The 20,642-nt window shown below is 40.4% G+C and overlaps 1 protein-coding gene across 1 annotated transcript; it reads left to right on the top strand.

Annotated features, from left to right (window-relative positions):
- The first annotated feature begins 12,629 nt into the window (after positions 1-12,629).
- On the top strand, positions 12,630-19,052 carry atp5mc1 (ATP synthase membrane subunit c locus 1). Its single transcript, XM_082529458.1, has 5 exons — positions 12,630-12,764; positions 14,000-14,047; positions 14,517-14,597; positions 14,852-15,030; positions 18,651-19,052. Exons 2-5 carry the CDS (start codon positions 14,009-14,011, stop codon positions 18,763-18,765), a joined length of 414 nt encoding a protein of 137 aa, XP_082385584.1. The 5' UTR covers positions 12,630-12,764; positions 14,000-14,008; the 3' UTR covers positions 18,766-19,052.
- Positions 19,053-20,642: the final 1,590 nt, after the last annotated feature.

The following is a 20,642-nucleotide window of genomic DNA, read 5'->3' as shown; positions in this document are numbered from 1 at the left end:
CTTCAGTGGTGGAAAGACGCTTTCTTGCACTGAGGTCTGCTTATTATAAATATCTTGTAGTTGTTTGAACACCTTTTAATGTCAAAGTTGGCCTCTGTGCTTTTTCAGTGTTGGAAAGACTCTTTCTTGCACTGACGTCTGCTTATTGTAAATATCTTGTACTTGTTTTTACACCTTTTAATGTCAAAGTTGGCCTCTGTGAGTGGTGGAAAGACTCTTTCTTGCACTGAGGTCTGCTTGTTTTAAATATCTTGTACTTGTTTGAACACCTTTTAATGTCAAAGTTGGCCTCTTGTGCTTCTTCAGTGGTGGAAAGACCCTTGCACTGAGGTGTGCTTATTGTAAATATCTTGTACTTGTTTGAACACCTTTTAATGTCAAAGTTGGCCTCTGTGCTTCTTCGGTGATGGAAAGACACTTTCTTGCACTGAGGTCTGTTTATTGTAAATATCTTGTACTTGTTTTTACACCTTTTAATGTCAAAATTGGCCTTTGTGCTTCTTCAGTTTTGGAAAGACTCTTTCTTGCACTGAGGTCTGCTTGATATAAACATCTTGTACTTGTTTTTACACCTTTTAAAGTCAAAGTTGGCCTCTGTGCTTTTTCAGTGGTGGAAAGAATCTTTCTTCCACTGAGGTCTGCTTATTGTAAATATCTTGTACTTGTTTGAACACCTTTTAATGTCAAAGTTGGCCTCTGTGAGTGGTGGAAAGACTCTTTCTTGCACTGACGTCTGCTTGTTGTAAATATCTTGTACTTGTTTTTACACCTTTTAATGTCAAAGTTGGCCTCTGTGCTTTTTCAGTGGTGGAAAGACTCTTTCTTGCACTGACGTCTGCTTATTGTAAATATCTTGTACTTGTTTGAACACCTTTTAATGTCAAAGTTGGCCTCTGTGAGTGGTGGAAAGACTCTTTCTTGCACTGAGGTCTGCTTGTTTTAAATATCTTGTACTTGTTTGAACACCTTTTAATGTCAAAGTTGGCCTCTTGTGCTTCTTCAGTGGTGGAAAGACGCTTTCTTGCACTGAGGTCTGCTTATTATAAATATCTTGTAGTTGTTTGAACACCTTTTAATGTCAAAGTTGGCCTCTGTGCTTTTTCAGTGTTGGAAAGACTCTTTCTTGCACTGACGTCTGCTTATTGTAAATATCTTGTACTTGTTTTTACACCTTTTAATGTCAAAGTTGGCCTCTGTGAGTGGTGGAAAGACTCTTTCTTGCACTGAGGTCTGCTTGTTTTAAATATCTTGTACTTGTTTGAACACCTTTTAATGTCAAAGTTGGCCTCTTGTGCTTCTTCAGTGGTGGAAAGACCCTTGCACTGAGGTGTGCTTATTGTAAATATCTTGTACTTGTTTGAACACCTTTTAATGTCAAAGTTGGCCTCTGTGCTTCTTCGGTGATGGAAAGACACTTTCTTGCACTGAGGTCTGTTTATTGTAAATATCTTGTACTTGTTTTTACACCTTTTAATGTCAAAATTGGCCTTTGTGCTTCTTCAGTTTTGGAAAGACTCTTTCTTGCACTGAGGTCTGCTTATTATAAACATCTTGTACTTGTTTTTACACCTTTTAAAGTCAAAGTTGGCCTCTGTGCTTTTTCAGTGGTGGAAAGAATCTTTCTTGCACTGAGGTCTGCTTATTGTAAATATCTTGTAGTTGTTTGAACACCTTTTAATGTCAAAGTTGGCCTCTTGTGCTTCTTCAGTGGTGGAAAGACACTTTCTCACACTGAGGTCTGCTTATTTTAAATATCTTGTACTTGTTTGAACACCTTTTAATGTCAAAGTTGGCCTCTGTGCTTTTTCAGTGATGGAAAGACACTTTCTCACACTGAGGTCTGCTTATTTTAAATATCTTGTACTTGTTTGAACACCTTTTAATGTCAAAGTTGGCCTCTTGTGCTTCTTCAGTGGTGGAAAGACTCTTTCTTCCACTCAGGTCTTTTTATTGTAAATATCTTGTACTTGTTTTTACACCTTTTAATGTCAAAGTTGGCCTCTGTGAGTGGTGGAAAGACTCTTTCTTGCACTGAGGTCTGCTTTTTTTAAATATCTTGTACTTGTTTGAACACCTTTTAATGTCAAAGTTGGCCTCTTGTGCTTCTTCAGTGGTGGAAAGACTCTTTCTTGCACTGAGGTCTGCTTATTATAAATATCTTGTAGTTGTTTGAACACCTTTTAATGTCAAAGTTGGCCTCTGTGCTTTTTCAGTGTTGGAAAGACTCTTTCTTGCACTGACGTCTGCTTATTGTAAATATCTTGTACTTGTTTTTACACCTTTTAATGTCAAAGTTGGCCTCTGTGAGTGGTGGAAAGACTCTTTCTTGCACTGAGGTCTGCTTGTTTTAAATATCTTGTACTTGTTTGAACACCTTTTAATGTCAAAGTTGGCCTCTTGTGCTTCTTCAGTGGTGGAAAGACCCTTGCACTGAGGTGTGCTTATTGTAAATATCTTGTACTTGTTTGAACACCTTTTAATGTCAAAGTTGGCCTCTGTGCTTCTTCGGTGATGGAAAGACACTTTCTTGCACTGAGGTCTGTTTATTGTAAATATCTTGTACTTGTTTTTACACCTTTTAATGTCAAAATTGGCCTTTGTGCTTCTTCAGTTTTGGAAAGACTCTTTCTTGCACTGAGGTCTGGTTATTATAAACATCTTGTACTTGTTTTTACACCTTTTAAAGTCAAAGTTGGCCTCTGTGCTTTTTCAGTGGTGGAAAGAATCTTTCTTGCACTGAGGTCTGCTTATTGTAAATATCTTGTAGTTGTTTGAACACCTTTTAATGTCAAAGTTGGCCTCTTGTGCTTCTTCAGTGGTGGAAAGACACTTTCTCACACTGAGGTCTGCTTATTTTAAATATCTTGTACTTGTTTGAACACCTTTTAATGTCAAAGTTGGCCTCTGTGCTTTTTCAGTGGTGGAAAGACTCTTTCTTGCACTGAGGTCTGCTTATTGTAAATATCTTGTACTTGTTTGAACACCTTTTAATGTCAAAGTTGGCCTTAGTGTCTTTCTACCACTGAAAAAGCACATTCTTGCACTGAGGTCTGCTTATCGTAAATATCTTGTACTTGTTTTTACACCTTTTAATGTCAAAGTTGGCCTCTGTGCTTCTTCAGTGGTGGAAAGACTCTTTCTTGCACTGAGGTCTGCTGATTGTATCATTCAGCAGTCCTCCAGAAACAGCTAGTCAATGCTCTCTCTGAGACTTGACCTCAGTGATTCACTAGCAACTATCACACAACATCCAATCCCATCCATCCTAGAGTGCAGGGACGTGCAGAGAGGTTTAAAGGGGCGGGTGCTCAAAGTTAAAAAGGGGCACATTGAACCATGCTGAATAACAACAACACACATTCATCAAGAATCTAATATGGAAGGGCAGGGCTGTGTTGATCTGAGACTGTAGACATTAAAAAGTCCACAGGAGAGATGGTAGCTGATTAAACAAGTGTCATGAGATAATAACAAAATGCAAAGATTGGTGACAGCGCTTGGAACCATAAGGCAACGAAAAACTGTGACATAAACTCTGCTCTGCCTGTGAATCACTCTTTGCTTCTCTTCTTCCTTCCATCCCATCATTTCATATATCACTCTCCACTTGCTGTCCATCTGAGAACAAGGCACAACTTGCTATTGCAATAAACTATAATCTAATTATCCACACCTAACAACTCTTGCACTTAATCTATAATAAAATGATGACAGAAAAATGTTATAGCACTGCCTTTAGTAGCCTCATACAGCTCCTACTGTTTCCTCCTCATGTCCTTACCAGCCATGTCTGCACAATGTTATATCATGAGTAATATTTTTTTAAATCCAGCTAAATAAAACACACACATGCACACACAGTGACATTTTAGACCTTCTTCAGAATACTGTATATACTATGGGCATCCTTACATTATTATTTATTACTAGAGCTACAATAATAAAGCAATGAGGAGGGGGAAGTAATAAATATGAAATAATGTATTTATGATGATTCCATTTGTTTCACTATCCACTCTGTGCAGGGCAAAGCTTATTACATTTTTAAACTGTAGAGATACAATCATTTTACTGCTGTAAAATCCAACTTTTGTCTTATTTAAAATATAAATCTAATATAATCTGCTTCTTAATGTATGTTCTTTAAAATACAGCGTGTGTTTTTTAATATATTATAATTATAATAATTATTATGTGGACATGCATATTAGATCGTTTTTTAGTGAAATATAATCCCTCCAGAAAGGCAGGAAATGCCCAGAAACTTACTTTAAAACTAAATATGTTCCCTAAAACGGTGACAGAGCTACAGACCCATGACAGCCAGGTAGCCAGCAGCTATGACCAGCACTACTTGTGCAGTTAATAAAAGGACAGGTAATGTTTGTCGCGCTGTTGCACACACAGCACGCTCGTTTGTTTCAGTTCGTCAGTTGCAACAAGACAGCTTACCAACGTGTACGTAATAAGCTAATACTCCTGGGTGCTACACACTACAGTGTACGCTGTACACCTACTTACTGGGTTTGTCGCATCAGTCTGTGTCTCTGAGTTAACTTGTGTTTCTCCTACAGCTCCGGACCGCAAAAAATGCGCGTGCTCTTTGTGAGCTCGTTCCCGGCTCGTAACCAGCGCGTTCTGCCGTCGAGGGCGATCATTGGTTAAATGTGATCATGTGACTGATGCAAGCCAGATCCTTTTATTTAGCAAAACTATGATTAATAGTTAAATATTATTGTTGAGGGGCACAGACAGGACTCCGCACGCACACACACATAAAAAAAATAAATAAATAAATAAAAAAAATTTAAAAGTTGCCTCAACAAAAGGGCACTTTGGGCACTCATCAGGAAAGGGGCGGGTGCTCAAGCCCCTCTAGCCCCCCCCCCCTCTGCACGTCCCTGCTAGAGTGTGAGACACAGCGATTGGATCGTAGCATGAGGGAGGAGGAGCTTAGAATGTCCTTCAGCCAGCTGTGAAAATTCAGGACCAAATGTTCTTAATTACTTTACACTCATTAAATTGAGAGGTAGAGCCATCGTGAACATTCAGGTCTCTTCTCTGTGAGCTCTTTACCTCATGTTTATTTATTTAACCTTTATTTATACAGGCAGTCCCACTGAGACCTGCTGTCTCATTTACAATAGAAACACATGTGCCACAGGCTCTGCCTCGTACTCATCCAAATAGAGCTCTTCCTGTCAGAGAATTCAAAGCAACTAATTAAAACCAGCCAATCAGAATACAAAGGGAAATAATGCACATACACCTGCTTTTCTTGCTATTAAAGCCAAAACAACCTGTTCTGCATTGTTAGAATTACACAGAATTAACACGATTTAATAACAGTTCTGGTGATTATTGCTGCATTGTAGACATTACTTTGGTCTTCTTCTGTGACCTTATGGTTTCTTTTCTCTGCATCACACAAAGCAAAGAAATTCTTATTTTGGTTCCTTCAAATTATTGTCAGTGTTTCTGCATATTTATTCTTCTGTTTTTGTTCTGTGGTTATACTGGCCATGTTTCACATGCTGGCACTTTGATATTTTTGTCTCATTTTAGTACCATTATTTCTGTATAGAGTCATGTAATAACAACAGCACCTTTTTACAGTCACGAAGCTTAAAAAGCTGATAAAAGTTTACAGTCCAACAATGCCGCTTATTTATATTTGTTTGTTTTAATGCGCAGCTCTTCCTCGAGCATAAACCCAGACTCACCTGAGTCAGAGTGGCTCAGGTGAGTCTCGGCCATCATGTTGTCTTTTCTAGATCCAAAAGTGACAATTTTTTTTAACACTACCTTATTAAGGTGGCCACCCTGATTACCAAGATGTATTTATTAATTGCGCAGGTGTTAGGTGAACCCATTCATACTGAGTACTAATATTAATAAAATAATTGTCACTCTGCAAAACTGAAGGATCATGGATGCAATGTTCACAGCAGCTGTGATACTTGGACACTGATTAATGCAGAACAAGTGTCACAATTGGCCAGTCTGAGGGGAAGTGCCACTAAATGTTTGCTCCAACCCTGAAATACATTGCAGTGCCTTTCCCACAGTCCTCCAGTCTGAGCTGACTCATGTTGAAGTCAAAGATCAACTCGTGGTGTGTATTTGTGTTAAATATGTGCAGCCAGCCGAGGAAGCGTCCCGGGGGGAAGGAAGCTGGTTTAGACAACACCCTGAAATCTGAGAGCTGCACCTGAATCAGCTGACTGGCCCTCCAGTTCATTTCCTGTTTCATCAAGTCACTGTCAGAGTGCGTAGAGCAGCGAATTAACTTGTACAAGTTTACAGCACCTCCAAATCTGAGGCCATGGTTCTCAGCCGGAAAAGGGTGGAGTGCCCACTCCGGGTCGGGGATGAGTTCCTGCCCCAAGTGGAGGAGTTCAAGTATCTCGGGGTCTTGTTCGCGAGTGATGGGAGAAGGGAGCCGGAGATCGACAGACGGATTGGGGCTGCAGCTGCAGTAATGCGGACGCTGCACCGGTCCGTCGTGGGGAAGAGGGAGCTGAGTGTAAAAGCGAAGCTCTCAATTTACCGGTCGATCTACGTCCCTACCCTCACCTATGGCCACGAGCTTCCTCCGAAGGGTGGCTGGCCTCTCCCTTAGAGATAGGGTGAGAAGTTCGGCCATCCGGGAGGGGCTCAGAGTAGAGCAGCTGCTGCTCCACATCGAAAGGAGCCAGCTGAGGTGGTTCGGGCATCTGACAAGGATGCCCCCTGGGCGCCTCCTGGGTGAGGTGTTCCAGGCATGTCCCACCGGGAGGAGGCCCCGGGGCAGACCCAGGACACGCTGGAGAGATTATATCTCTCGGCTGGCCTGGGAACGCCTTGGTATTCCCCCGGATAAGCTGGAGGAGGTGGCTGGGGAGAGGGAGGTCTGGGCCTCTTTGCTTAGGCTGCTGCCCCCGCGACCCGGCCCCGGACAAAGCGGATGAAAATGGATGGATGGATGGAAGTTTACATTTTTACAAACACTGAAATCCCAAATTTATGATAGTTTGCTGTTTTTATACTTATTCATTTGTCAACATATAAGAGCGGAGACAGTGATTACATCACACATTTATCATCATCTCGTCTCATTTTCTGTTACACATTAATCATGAGTGATTTGTCTTATAAGCTGACTGATAGAAAATTGTCACAGTTGGATCTTAGAGATGTAAACATGAGGCTAAAATGACTTTAACACTGAACTAAACATGTGTAAAGTAAGGTTTAAAATGCAGCTGCAGACACTTTGTTCTGAACATTGTTCCAAATGTGTTTATTACATAAATAACATTTTATTTTCTCTGTAGCACTTCAGGGATTTCATAAGTTGTTTGTTTGTTTTTCGTGGAAACTGGGTCCAAATGGCTCTTTGGGGCTTAAAGGTTGCCGATCCCCTGGCTTAGGAAGACAGACTGAGCCAGAGCCCAGTACGGGACACCTGCCTCTACATGCTTCACCTCTCGCTATCTGTCGCTGGGACTGTAAACAGTGTGGATGTAGATTCAGCACCTGACCGGACCTGCAGTGCAGTACTGAAACAGTTTAACGTGGAGCCGGAGTCTGTTTACACACCGCGAAGAGAAAAGAGGGTGGACCGAGATGCTGATGTCAAGCTGAGCGAAACAGCAGCGCTGTCCCTGTGATCACCATTAAAACCTTTACTGGGAAAAAGTGAGCAGGAGTCCTTCATCAAAGCACCTGATCAACAAACAACGTGAAGTTGTATTAAAATACTCTGGTGAACTGTTAACTTAGTTTGATACCATGTTTCAATTATAAGGGTTTCTAAAAGCTGAAGCAAACAGGGCTGAGTCTAAAGGGGGGCACGAGGTGTACTAGACCTTATTTACTTCAAGGTTTTCAAACCTTTTTCAAGTGAAATGATTTAAATTGCTGTCTCAATTAAATAGAATTAATGTTTAAAATATAAAAATAAAGCTTTTTTCACAAGCCAATAAAAGTGTACAGGACTGGTAAAACACTGAGCCGCTGACCTGAGTGGTTTATTATTAATATTAATTAAAGTCTACACCATTCATAACATCTTGTTTTCAGCAGCACAGAAACTTTGCACAGGGCAAACTCCAGAATGCTGATATGCTCCCTTCTCTTCACTGCAGCCTCCACATTCTCCTTTAAAGGCTTACAGACACAAACTCACTTAAACACACAGAAACACATGTAGAAAAACTCAAAGCCTTCCAATGAGACAGGAAACATTCATTTTTAAACCTTAGTTTAGATTTCGTATTTTTCTTATTTTATTTGACTTTGATTGTACTTGAGAGTATTTGTATATATCTGGATTTAAGAAAATGTTTTCTTTAAAAAATAAAATTTAATATGGCACGCACATACGAAGGGTTTGTTTTTGTTCTTGACAGATGTTGTAAGCAGTTAAACTTTAAAACGTGATTTATGAAATGGAAACCAATGAGCAGTTTATTCTGAAAGGCCTGTTTCATTGACAGCTACAGGGCCTCAGCCAGTAATTGGCAGGGCCTGTTGTAATGTGGATGGCCTCATCTAACAACACTGTCCCTGGTGAAATATGGATGGTATTGGTCAGCACCGCACACCCTGGTGTAATGTAAACTGCCTTAGCCAACACCACTGGCCCTGGTGAAATGTGCATGATATCGGTCAGCAGCACAGGCCCTGGTGTAATGTGTATGGCCTCAGCCAACAACAGTGGCCCTGGTGAAATGTGGATGGTATTGGCGAGCACCACAGGCCCTGGTGTAATGTGAATGTCCTCAGTCTGGCCCTGTTGTATTGTGGATGGCATCAGCCAGCAACACAAGCCCTGGTGAAATGTGGATGGTATCAACGAGTAGCAAAGGCCCTGGTGTAATGTGGATGGTATCAGCCAGCAGCACATGCCCTGGTGTGGTGAAGATGAAAGACGAAATAAAGCGTTTTTGTACAACTTCATAAAGATAGCTGTAACTTATGATAGAGGACTCAGACACACATGTCATTCTCTTATAGAATTCAATATCCCCGTGTTGACCAAACAATTTTTGCAGCTGTTTGAGCTAAGATTTTCAAATTATTCACAAAACGAAAACCTATACTTTGTTTCGGGCGAGCACTCCATTCGAATGCATGTAACAGTAAGAAACGCAGTGCCTTGGCGAAATAAAGCGTTTATGTACAGCTTCATAAAGATAGCTGTAACTTTTGATGGAAGACTCAGACACACATATTTATGGCTTTAGCTTATAGAATTCAATATCCCCTTGTTGGGCAAACAGCTTTTGAAGACAGTCAAGCTGCCTCTTTGTTTGACAGTGCAGGTAACCGTTGGTGCAGCTGCAAACACAGATTAACGATCTGAGTAGGAAACGTGATGCTGTTATGTCTAGTATTGCTAATATGGGTAATGTTCCAACCAGATCTGTTGTCTACATTCCAAGAGAAAAGGTGATTGTACCTTTTAGTGGGGAACCAGCAAAAGATTCTTACACTGTTGATGAATAATAAAAGGGTCTGCCCTAGAGGAAGTTAAGTTACGTATGGCAGACCAGGTGAAGCAACCGAGTGATCTATTTTCATATTTGAGGGAGGCATTTAGAGAGAAGCGCACCACACCACAGCTCTTGCATGCGTTCTATGCACGCCGCCAACTAGATGGGGAAGATCTGCGAGATTATTCACATGCACTCTCTCAGTTCAAATTCAAACTCAAATTCAAATTCAAATTTTATTTGTCACACACACACAACCATACACAGTATGACATGGGGGTGAAATGCTTGTAGCTGTACAATGCCCGACCATTAAATGACAGAAGAAAAGTTTTACAATATTTACAATTTACAGTTTACTACAAAAATTTACAAATTAACTTAGGAATTTACAGTAAAGAATGTGCAAATAGCAGAAGAGATTATAAAGATAAGGATTATAAATTATAGGAATTATAGGATTATAGGAAATGTGTGGTGGTGCGTGTGGTGACGTGTGTGAGAGTCCAGTCTTATAGTGACCTGTTTGGGAGAGTCCAGTCCTACACCTGGTTCAGGCCCCGAATAGCCCCGAATTTGAATTTGAATTTGAATTTGAACTGCTCAGTGTATCTTTCTCTCCTAAAGCCCTCTTACAAAGTCTGGTTCAGATCAGATCTTACATACATTTCAGTATTCTGCAAACCTCAGATGGTGTAATAGTTGCATCTGGCAGAAAATATTGGTATGTTCTGTTGCTCTTTGATCTTTGTCTATGTAATTTTGCTGTTTTAAAGATAGCTGAGACTTGTTGAAGTCTTGAGTATTTAATTTTATTTCATGTCATAATTTTATAAATGTTTTACAAGGTAAAATAACCCTCAGCATAGATGTTGTCACACAAAATACCCATCGAACAAGTAGTACTTGCCTTACCCCCTCCCTGAGGCCCTGTATATATATTGCATACTAAGGAGGAGCAATGCATAAACTTTACTTACTAATGCTTAAATTGTGTCATTGTTATAAACTGTTTATTAGGGCAAATGAAGGACACTAGAAGGGGGAATTATGTTAAAATGCTCTTCATAGACTACAGCTCTGCATTTAACACCATAATTCCCTCCACACTCACCACCAAGCTGGAGCATCTGGGACTCAGCTCATCTATGTGTCAGTGGATCTCCAACTTCCTAACTGGCAGACCACAGGCAGTAAGGATGGGCGGACATGTCTCAGCCTCCACCACTCTCAGCACTGGAGCCCCCCAGGGGTGTGTTCTGAGCCCCCTGCTGTACTCTTTGTACACATATGACTGTGTGGCCACTACCAGCTCCACCACCATCATCAAGTTTGCTGACAACACCGTCGTGGTGGGCCTGATCTCTGATAACAACGAGACGGCCTACCTGAAGGAGATTAGGAATCTGGAGAACTGGTGCCAGAGGAACAACCTCCTTCTAAACGTCAGTAAGACAAAGGAGCTGATAGTGGACTTCAGCACTAAGCAGGAGAGGAACTACCAGACCCCCGTCATCAACGAGTGCCCAGTGGAGAGAGTGGAGAGCTTCAAATACCTCGGAGTTCACATCACGCAGGACCTGTCATGGTCCTGTCACATCAACACTGTGGTGAAAAAGGCCCGTCAGCGTCTCTACCACCTCAGACGCTTGAGAGACTTCCAACTGCCCTCCAAGGTGCTCAGGAACTTTTACTCGTGCACCATAGAGAGCATCCTGGCGGGAAACATCTTAACCTGGTTCGGGAACAGCACCATGCAGGACAGACGAGCTCTACAGAGGGTTGTGCGGTCAGCTGAGCGCACCATCCGCTCCGAGCTCCCTGACCTGCACTCAATCTACAGCAGGCGGTGCTGGACCAAGGCCAGGAAGATCGTGAAGGACCTCAGCCATCCCAACAACGGACTGTTCTCTCTGTTGAGGTCAGGAAAGCGATTCCGCTCCCTGAAGACCAACACAGAGAGACTGAGGAGGAGCTTCTTCCCGCAGGCGATACGGTCTCTCAATCACACCACCACACAGTACTGACCCACACATATAGTTCTTACACACACACTGGACATTCTGGACATTGTTTTCACTTCATCACTTAAATCACTTTAAGCATATTTGCACTGCACAAGACATAATGTGGATTGCACAACACTGGTCACTACATTCTCCATTTCCAGTTAATACTTGTACAGCTGCTGTTATTGTGTATATATTTATTTATATTTCTTCATACATTCTTATATAGTTCTATATTGTGTATTTTGTTGTACAGTTATTTTATTTTCAACTTTAATTTATATATTTTATCTTATTATTTCCCAGTTAAATTTACCCTTCATTCTAATTTGTGCTGTACAGTTATTTTATTTTCAACTTTAATTTATATATTTTATCTTATTCTTTCCCAGTTAAATTTACCCTTCATTCTAATTTGTGTTGTACAGTTATTTCATTTTTAACCTTAATTTATATTTTATTCCTTCCTAGTTAAATTTACCCTTTTTAATTTTTCATATTTATTTCCTATCTTATTCATAGCCTTTTCCTTTTTGTTTTCTTTAGGTCACGAGCAGTTGTCCAAGCATTTCACTACATATCGTACTGTGTATGACTGTGTACGTGACAAATAAAATTTGAATTTGAAATGTTTTCATGAATGGTCGAAATGAATTATGATGAATTGTGAATTATTATTATTTCTATCCTTTAATCAGTGAGGTAATAAAGGAACAGTGAACCTAATTTCCTTAGCTTTTGAGAATTGAAACATCTCACATTTCCGACTGGGAACTCGGAAATTACGAATTCCGACTTCATCCGGAACGCATCATGGCCTCTACAGAGATACTTCCGGGTCACGTGTCAAAGAAGTTTCCTAAGCAAAATGGACGAATAGAACGCACCCTGACTTACTCAAGCGATCTGGACTTTCCAAAAAATAATATATATTTATAGGATTGAATGTGCTTTAAAACATCGCTCCACGTAGATTCGACATTCCCGGCAATATTGTCCAGTAAAATAATAACGTTTCCTTTGGTCCCACCTTCTTAAAAGTAACGGCCAGTCACAGCATTAGTGGTTCAACAAAGCTCTATCTGATAGGCTAGCTAGCCTGACAAGCTGGGTCAGTTATGAATGAAGAGTGGATGTTTCTGACCAATGAGCGTTTAGGACGTAGACGCTAAGCTTATAAATGACAAGGTGACGGTTTAACGCGTCCTGCCTTTTTTGACTGCAGCTGTGCACAAGACCAACTAATTCAGGAGTCCCTGAAATCCGTATCTAACCGGTAATATTTGCCTGTATTACTTCATACACTTCGTCTCTACTCAGTTAAGGCGTTTTATTATTTTTGTTTTCTGGCATTTAAATGGCGTAGTATATCTTATGTTCGTATGTCTAATTGTTAGTGGTAGCATTGGATTGCTAGCATGCTAGGACGTTTATTGAATGATGTGGTTCTGATGAATGACAGAATTGTATTTTTAGCTGCATTCATATACGTGAACTTAGGCTAGTATTAAGATGAAGAGTCAATTTTGCTGTGGTTGTTGCTTCGCCACTCAAGCAACGGGTCCTATGCCGGGTTTATCGCGGACAAGCTACCATGACAGGAAGCTAAACGTAAAGTGTCTGACAGTCTGGGCCTGCCGAGCTTTGAATCAGTACGCGCATGCAAGGACGCCGCTGTGGACACGAGTGGTGTCACATAACCTTTTGTCACTGCATCTTAGCCTGGCTTGAAATGGTTTAGTGTCGTGCGCCGTGCTTGTCGTCTTGGCCTTATGTGCCTGCTTGCTGTCCACTTTTGACCTTCAGGGCTGTGTGCTAAGTAGCTTAGCTCCGGTGCTGCTCTAGGACAATAATTCAACCCCCCTGAGACCCCTGTCTAAGCAGGGGACTTAAAGGATTGAAACTAAGTTGTTGTTTTTTTTCCTCAGTAAACTGGCCTTTAAAAATAAAAAATTACGGCTCTGTTCACAGTAAGTAGAAATGTCCTGAATTGTCTCAAAGCCATTCGTTGTGCAACGTAAGTGGACATCTATTAGTTTGTTTAGAGTTGACCCTGATAGTAAGCATTCAAATTGGATTAGATGAGGTGCATCAGGCAACAGCAAGCCCATCAGTTTTTGCTATCATACCCGTCCTGTATTTGAAATGGCTCTTCCTTTATTAAATTTAAAAAAACAACTTACAAGATCAATTTTGCACATGGAAACTATCCACAGTATGTATTTCTGGGATCTATACCTTGTCAGTTCTTGGGGTTTTTATTCTTTGAAACAAATATGAACATTGTTAAATCCCATCTTTCCCCAAAAAAATGTTTATCCACTTTCCCACATCACCATGACTGTTGTATATCCAAATTAATTGTGGCTTGCCTAAATGCATACCTGCCAAGTTTTTGAAGGTCACTTCTGCCTTCTCTAACTGAAGATACTGTGTCACCTTGGACTGAATCCTTCTCACTATCTAGAAATGAATGTGTCGGAACACTAACTTTAAATTTTTTCTCTCTAGATTCCAGCCATGTATCTCTGCACCAAGTTTGTCACTTCTCCTGCTGTGGTATGTTACCTGATAACGTGATAGTTAAATCATCATGTTCTTCATTAATTCATGTTTTAATTGTTTGGGGTGAAACATAAACCGTTCAAGTTTCAATTGGTTTTATTTTCATGCAAAGACTTATCAGTTACTTGGAATATTTTACCACAGGGATGTGAAAGTAGTGTTAACATAATATGATCAAATCATGCAGCTTGAACAGTGGCATTGCCAGCTAAAAACCTTTAACGGCATCTTGATGTACAGTGCAAAACTCACTGTGCCAACTGGGTTGGGCGATTTGCTTCATAGTCCAGTCATGCTGTTGCGTGTTGATGTTCACGCCAAAATATAACACTTGTGCTGTTTCGAAAATGCTGTCAAGAGCTTTAAATTAAACACAAATATATTCATTATCACTTAACCCGGTGCTTGGTTCTTCTCTTGGTTGCTCAGATTGTTTACTTGTAATGTTTTGGTCTGCTTACAGCTGCGTGGGGGTTCCAGAGTCCTGACACGGCCAGTCACAGTTTCTCTCTTCAACAGACCTGAAGGCACAGTGGAGCAACAGGTCAATACTTTAACTGAATCACTGCACTGTTCACTTGCAACATGTAAAATCAGTACTGTGATGTGCTTATGGGATGAGTGACATGACTCAAAACTAATTTAATAGTTTTACACTGAGTGGTGGTTTCCAAAAGTAATTTCAAGGATCTTGTTTATCTTGTTTAGATGCAATCAGTTTGTTAGTTAAAGGCTGCAAATGTTTCAAATTGTTAATGTAATACTCATAAACATGCATTTTCTTTTGTCTTCACCCAGGCCCTGTTGCCAGTCAGCCAATCTGCAGTCCTGACCCGCTCCTTCCGGACCAGCACCATTTCCTGTGATATTGACACTGCTGCCAAGTTCATTGGTGCTGGTGCTGCCACAGTTGGTGTGGCTGGTTCTGGAGCTGGAATCGGAACAGTGTTTGGCAGCCTTATCATTGGCTATGCCAGGTAATGTTTTTATGCATCAGCTTGAAGGGTTGCATAGTTGTTTTGGGGGGGGAGGGGAGACTACCAGTAGTGTCTGTTTTAAAACTTCACTAATTTGAAGACTTGAAAGCTGGTCAAGCTGTCATCAGTTCCTTATTTGCATCGACAGACATTGGAAGAGTCATTTTAAGCATCTGACTAACGCTCTGTCTTTACATCTATAGCAACATATGAATGCTTCATTTCTCTCACTAAAATGAGCAGCAACACATACTATTAATGGCTGATTGCTTCAAGCCATTGAATAAAACTAATAATGGACAGAATATGCTGGCTTGCTAAATTCTCTTTAAAACCCTTGTGTTGTCCTTGCTATCAAAAATGTGTTTTTATTAATCAAATGGTCTGAAAATAGAAGATATTCAATACTATGCTATGCATGATTGGAATAAATTTTAAGTAGTTTGATTTATTTATGGGGTTTTTATTGGATTTTATAACACCTGTGGTCCTCGTGGACAAAATGATCAGAAGTACAAAGTGTTGCAAGGAGCTGTATTTTCACACCATACTGCTTTCAAACCTCTTTGATCTTGGATTACTGATGTGTGGGGTCAAGCACTGGTCACAACAACAGGCAGCACAATGAGGAGGCAGATGCTCTATATTCAATGAAATTTTATTTATACTGCGCCAAATCATAACAGTCGCATCAAGGTGCTTCGTATTGTAAGGTAGACCTTACAATAATACACAAAGTATGCTCACAAGCCTCCATTGCACTGAAGATTTGCATACTTTGCACAACATGGTAAAATAAGAGTATGCTCATCAAAGCAATGACCAGTAAGACAAAAGCATATATTGTCCTCTAGTATAATGAGGAGGGAGAATCACTGTTCAGGAAGATCCAGGGTTAGAAAATAAAGAAAATATTGTCCATTTTTAGAGCACATGCTACCCTTTCTCTGAAAAAGCACATCACCCACCTGCAGAAGTGGATGAAGAATCTGAACTATGTTCAAGTAGGTTCTCAGGCATCCAGGACATGGTAGTCTGAGGAGCTTGGAAAGAAAGTGACTGGGCTTAGCAGAATTAGCAGAGGACCTGCTCTATAGCCAACTCAATGACAAAGGAGGGACAATGAGAGAGGAAGGAAAAATGGATCAAATGCAGCTGTAGGCATATGTGGGTATGTTGATTCTTACGGCCGTGCATCCAGTAGAGTCGCTACGGCCAGTTTATGACATCCTGAGTCTGGTAGAGAAGTTTTCATACTAACACAATATTAATCATAGAAGCACAAAAAGGTTATATTTCTTGATAAAGACACAATAGATGATCGTTCATGACACAAACGTGCTCCCATTTGAGGTGTATGCAACAAGTGGGTGTTTCTCCTGCTGTGATGTGAGATCCTGGTACTGATGTGACTGTATGAGCACCAAGTCCCCTTCAGAGGACTCTGTCCATTCCAACAGAACATCCCAAGTAAACCAGGGAACACTGAGATAAAACCATGGGCAGTATATGATGCCAGGTCCAGCTGTACATGGAACATGCTAGTGCACAATGGCAAACAGTCTGTCCTGTAGCCAGGACACATGAGTTGTCCCTAACATTGCAGGCCTGCAACTGCAGAAAAGAATGCTGTCCATGATGGGACCAGTGCAGAGGAATAAACATGAGTTTCCTCCTGCACTTGTGTCAAATATGGACACGCCTTTGTCCTCATGAAAGTTTGCCTTCACTCAGACCCATGCCGTGGTGTCCTACCATGCCAAAATATAGAAAACTGTCAGGTAATGAGTTGGAATAAAGTTGAATAAAACCTTGAAACACAGAGATGGATGATATTTTATACTTGTTGCTTTATAAACGGTCAAAGCAAACGGGGTCATTTTTGAGCCCAGAGGACAAAAGATGTGATTATTTGCTGCCAGTAAAAAACTTGAAGTAGTTTAAAAACAGCTTTCTAAATTAACTTTGACATAAACTCGTCTGTGATAATCTGTTAAAGCAACAGACTCTGGTTGTGAAACAATAATCACAATAACTGATGATTTAATTTATTTTTTACCCGAAAACAAAGAAAAAATTCATTTTTATGATGTTTTTATCAGACTTAAATTTGAAATGGAATAAAAGAAATTGTATCAAAATGTTTGAATTAAGTGGGGCGATCGTGGCTCAAGAGTTGGGAGTTCGCCTTGTAATCGGAAGGTTGCCGGTTTGAGCCCCGGCTTGGACAGTCTCGGTCGTTGTGTCCTTGGGCAAGACACTTCACCCGTTGCCTACTGGTGGTGGGTGGTCAGAGGGCCCGGTGGCGCCAGTGTCCGGCAGCCTCGCCTCTGTCAGTGTGCCCCAGGGTGGCTGTGGCTACAATGTAGCTTGCCATTGCCAGTGTGTGAATGTGTGCGTGAATGGGTGGATGACTGGATATGTAAAGCGCTTTGGGGTCCTTAGGGACTAGTAAAGCGCTATATAAATACAGGCCATTTACCATTTTACCATTTACCATTTTTAATTAAGTGGGGGAAAAATCCACTTCATATTAATTAAGTATCAATCAAACCAGATGGGGACATTTTTGACCCCTGAGGACCACAGGTGTGATTATGTGCTGCCATTTAAAAAAAAAAAAAAAAAAAAAAAAAATTTCTCACTAAAGTTCAACATACAGCACTCTGTAGTTAGTCAAAATTATCTAAACAATTAAATATTTTATTTTGTTTATTTCCACTTGAAAACATTGTGTTTTCTGGTGGGCACCAGACCTTTATGTAAACAAGGTCTGGTGGCCCTAAAATGTATAATGTAGGGTAAATTTTGTGTTAATGTGTTGGTCTTAAGTAAAACTATGGTGTAACACTGAATTGATTGACAATTTATACTTTAAAAAAAACACTCAAATGAAGTGGGGACATTTTTGACCCCTGAGGACCACAGGTGTATGGAAATCGGGAGGACATTATGAGGGTTAAATCAGTCTGGAAATTGAACTTTTGAAATCCCATCCAAGAAAATGTGCCTGAGAGCTGCTTCTTGATCTCAGAACAAACTGAAAATCAGGTTGTAGTATAAATAGTTGCATGATGGAAGAAAAAACAAAACAAAAAAACCCCCATAAATCTGTGGGCTTATGTAGAAAGTGGGTTCTTGAAGCACTTTGTACTAAAATGTTAGTTGGTGCATTATCACTCTGCTGGTGACAGAATCAGGGAGTTTTTGTCTTGTAGGTAAGGCTGTGTATACATTTCCACCAGGATTAACTACATTACTGCAGTAGTTAACATTAAATGCAGGAAGAAAAGCTAAAAGTGGCATACTAACACGATCCCCAACTAGACTTTGAGATGTGTCAATGTGAAATTAATGGTCCATTTTATTACTAACAGTAAAACCCCTGAAAATTCCATAAATAACTATAAGCTCTTAGACCAAAATCTGTCAGAAATGTTGCAAAGAGTGTAACTGGTACATTTCTTGTTGTAGATGGTGAAACTTTGTGCTAAAATTGGTACTACAGGTCTGTTGTTCGAGGGGGTGTAAAAGTGACCCTGCAAGATGACCTACATGTATTTAGTTGTAATGGAACAGAATCTGAATGTATCCTTGTACCTGTCTGCTCTCCTTCACAGGAACCCTTCCCTGAAGCAGCAGCTCTTCTCCTACGCCATCCTAGGCTTTGCTCTATCTGAGGCTATGGGCCTCTTCTGTCTGATGGTGGCATTCCTAATTCTGTTTGCCATGTAAACCTGGAAATGCACCCAATACCTCCTTCACTTCAACCCCTTGTTCTCCACTTCCTTGCTTTGTCACTACCTTCCTTCCAAAGGGAAGAGGGCTTTCTCAGAACCAGAACTCTGAACAAGCTCCCAGGCCATTCCAATCAACAGAAAATATTAAAGGAAAATATTTACAACTGAGGTTGAGCCTAAAGTCTAACATTTTTATGTTCCTACAGTTATTTGTTTTTGATATAAGGCTTCATTTGGTGGGGGGGGGACACTGTCCTTCAAAAATAAATGGGTTTAATCTAATATTGCTAAGTGTCAGCTCTTTATAGGATGAATGATGCTCTGTCATGCAGGATTTGTTTGCATTTCATGTCTTTCATCAGCAGCACACAACTTTCAAAGAGCTGTCTGCAGTACATGGGTCAAAGTGTTTAATTTCATACAACTTTATTAGGCTCTTGACACATTATGATCATATAGGGAAGAAAAGGTCAAATATGTTTTAAAATGAAACAACATATAAAATAAAAATGGAAATCACTGACTTAACAGGAGTCCATACAGCCATGATGCAGCCCATTAGAGCAACGCTAGATTGAAAATGACATGGATGCTTAAACAGTTGTCAAATCATGTCACATCCTCTGACCTTACTGAGTGGAGGTTCTGGTTTACATCTGCCAATTCCCAGTGCCTTTCCCTTCTCAACATCTCTTCATTATGGTATGAAAGAAGGCACATGGTTTAAGTTGGAACCAACTTTGTACGATCAACTTCTTAATTATAAACCCCTCATGGTAAGATTCCCTCAGCAACCCTTAAATGTATCAAATTTTAAGATTTAATGCAAGTTTTCTTGAACTTTAAGCACAGTCAGCTCTATCGTGATTTGAACCACTGTAGCTATTTGCATCAGTGATTCAAAAGGAGTTTGTTATACAACAGTGTCATTACATTTCATCCATCTCAGTCCTTAAAGTCTGACTACCAAATGTGAGTGACCCTATCAGATAAAATTATGCCAACCTGGAAAGTTGAGTAAATAGTTACTAAATGAGTAAAATTAAAATAAAATGCATAATCTCAGAATTTTATGTCCTCAATCACATAGTAAAAAAAAAAGGTGATTATTTTACTTGTCTATGGCAGCTTTATTTCATTAGCTCATGGTGTTTAAAAGAAGTGAGCCAACCCAAAAAATTATGAGTCGTTCAACTATTAAATGAATGTACTAGCAATAACCTGCCCTGTGGACAGAAATAACTGAAAAGGCAAGGCAGTCCTTTACCTCAAGGGAATGAACAGCAACACTTGCCATTTCCATCGACTATTTGTGGACTTGTATGTCAATCGTACTCGCACTATATTGTCAAAAATATTCACTCACCGATCCAAATCATTGAACTCGGGCGTATAAAGTCAAGCATGCGGGCTGCTACAAACATTTGTCAAAGAATGGGTTGCTACCACAAGTAGAGTTGATTCCACCATGGTACCGTGATAGGACACCTCTGGTGCCACAATTAGGTGTGATATTTCTTTGTTACTAATTATTCTGGAGTTAACCGCTGGTTGCATTGTAACAAAGTGGAAGCCATTGAGAACAACAGGAACTCTGCTGTTTTTGTGTGGCCTACCACTTTGTGGCAGAGTCAGTGGAAGCTTAGGCATCTAGTGTGCAGAGGTCACCAACTTTCTGTAGAATCAATAGCTGCAGATCTCCAAACTTAATTTGGCCTTCAGATGGATCAAGAACCGTGCATGGGGAGCTTCATGAAATGGCAGCTGCACCCAAGCCTTACATCACCAAGAGCAAAGCATTGGATACACAACCACTGAATCTTTGTTGTTGTTTGCACAACAATGGAATTGGATCATATTGAGTCTCCTGCA

Source organism: Aulonocara stuartgranti, assembly GCF_965226115.1.
Source record: "Aulonocara stuartgranti genome assembly, chromosome: 4".
In the NCBI taxonomy this organism is placed as follows: domain Eukaryota; kingdom Metazoa; phylum Chordata; class Actinopteri; order Cichliformes; family Cichlidae; genus Aulonocara; species Aulonocara stuartgranti.
Note: the sequence above shows the minus strand (reverse complement) of the source record. Positions and strands in the feature narration are given on the sequence as shown.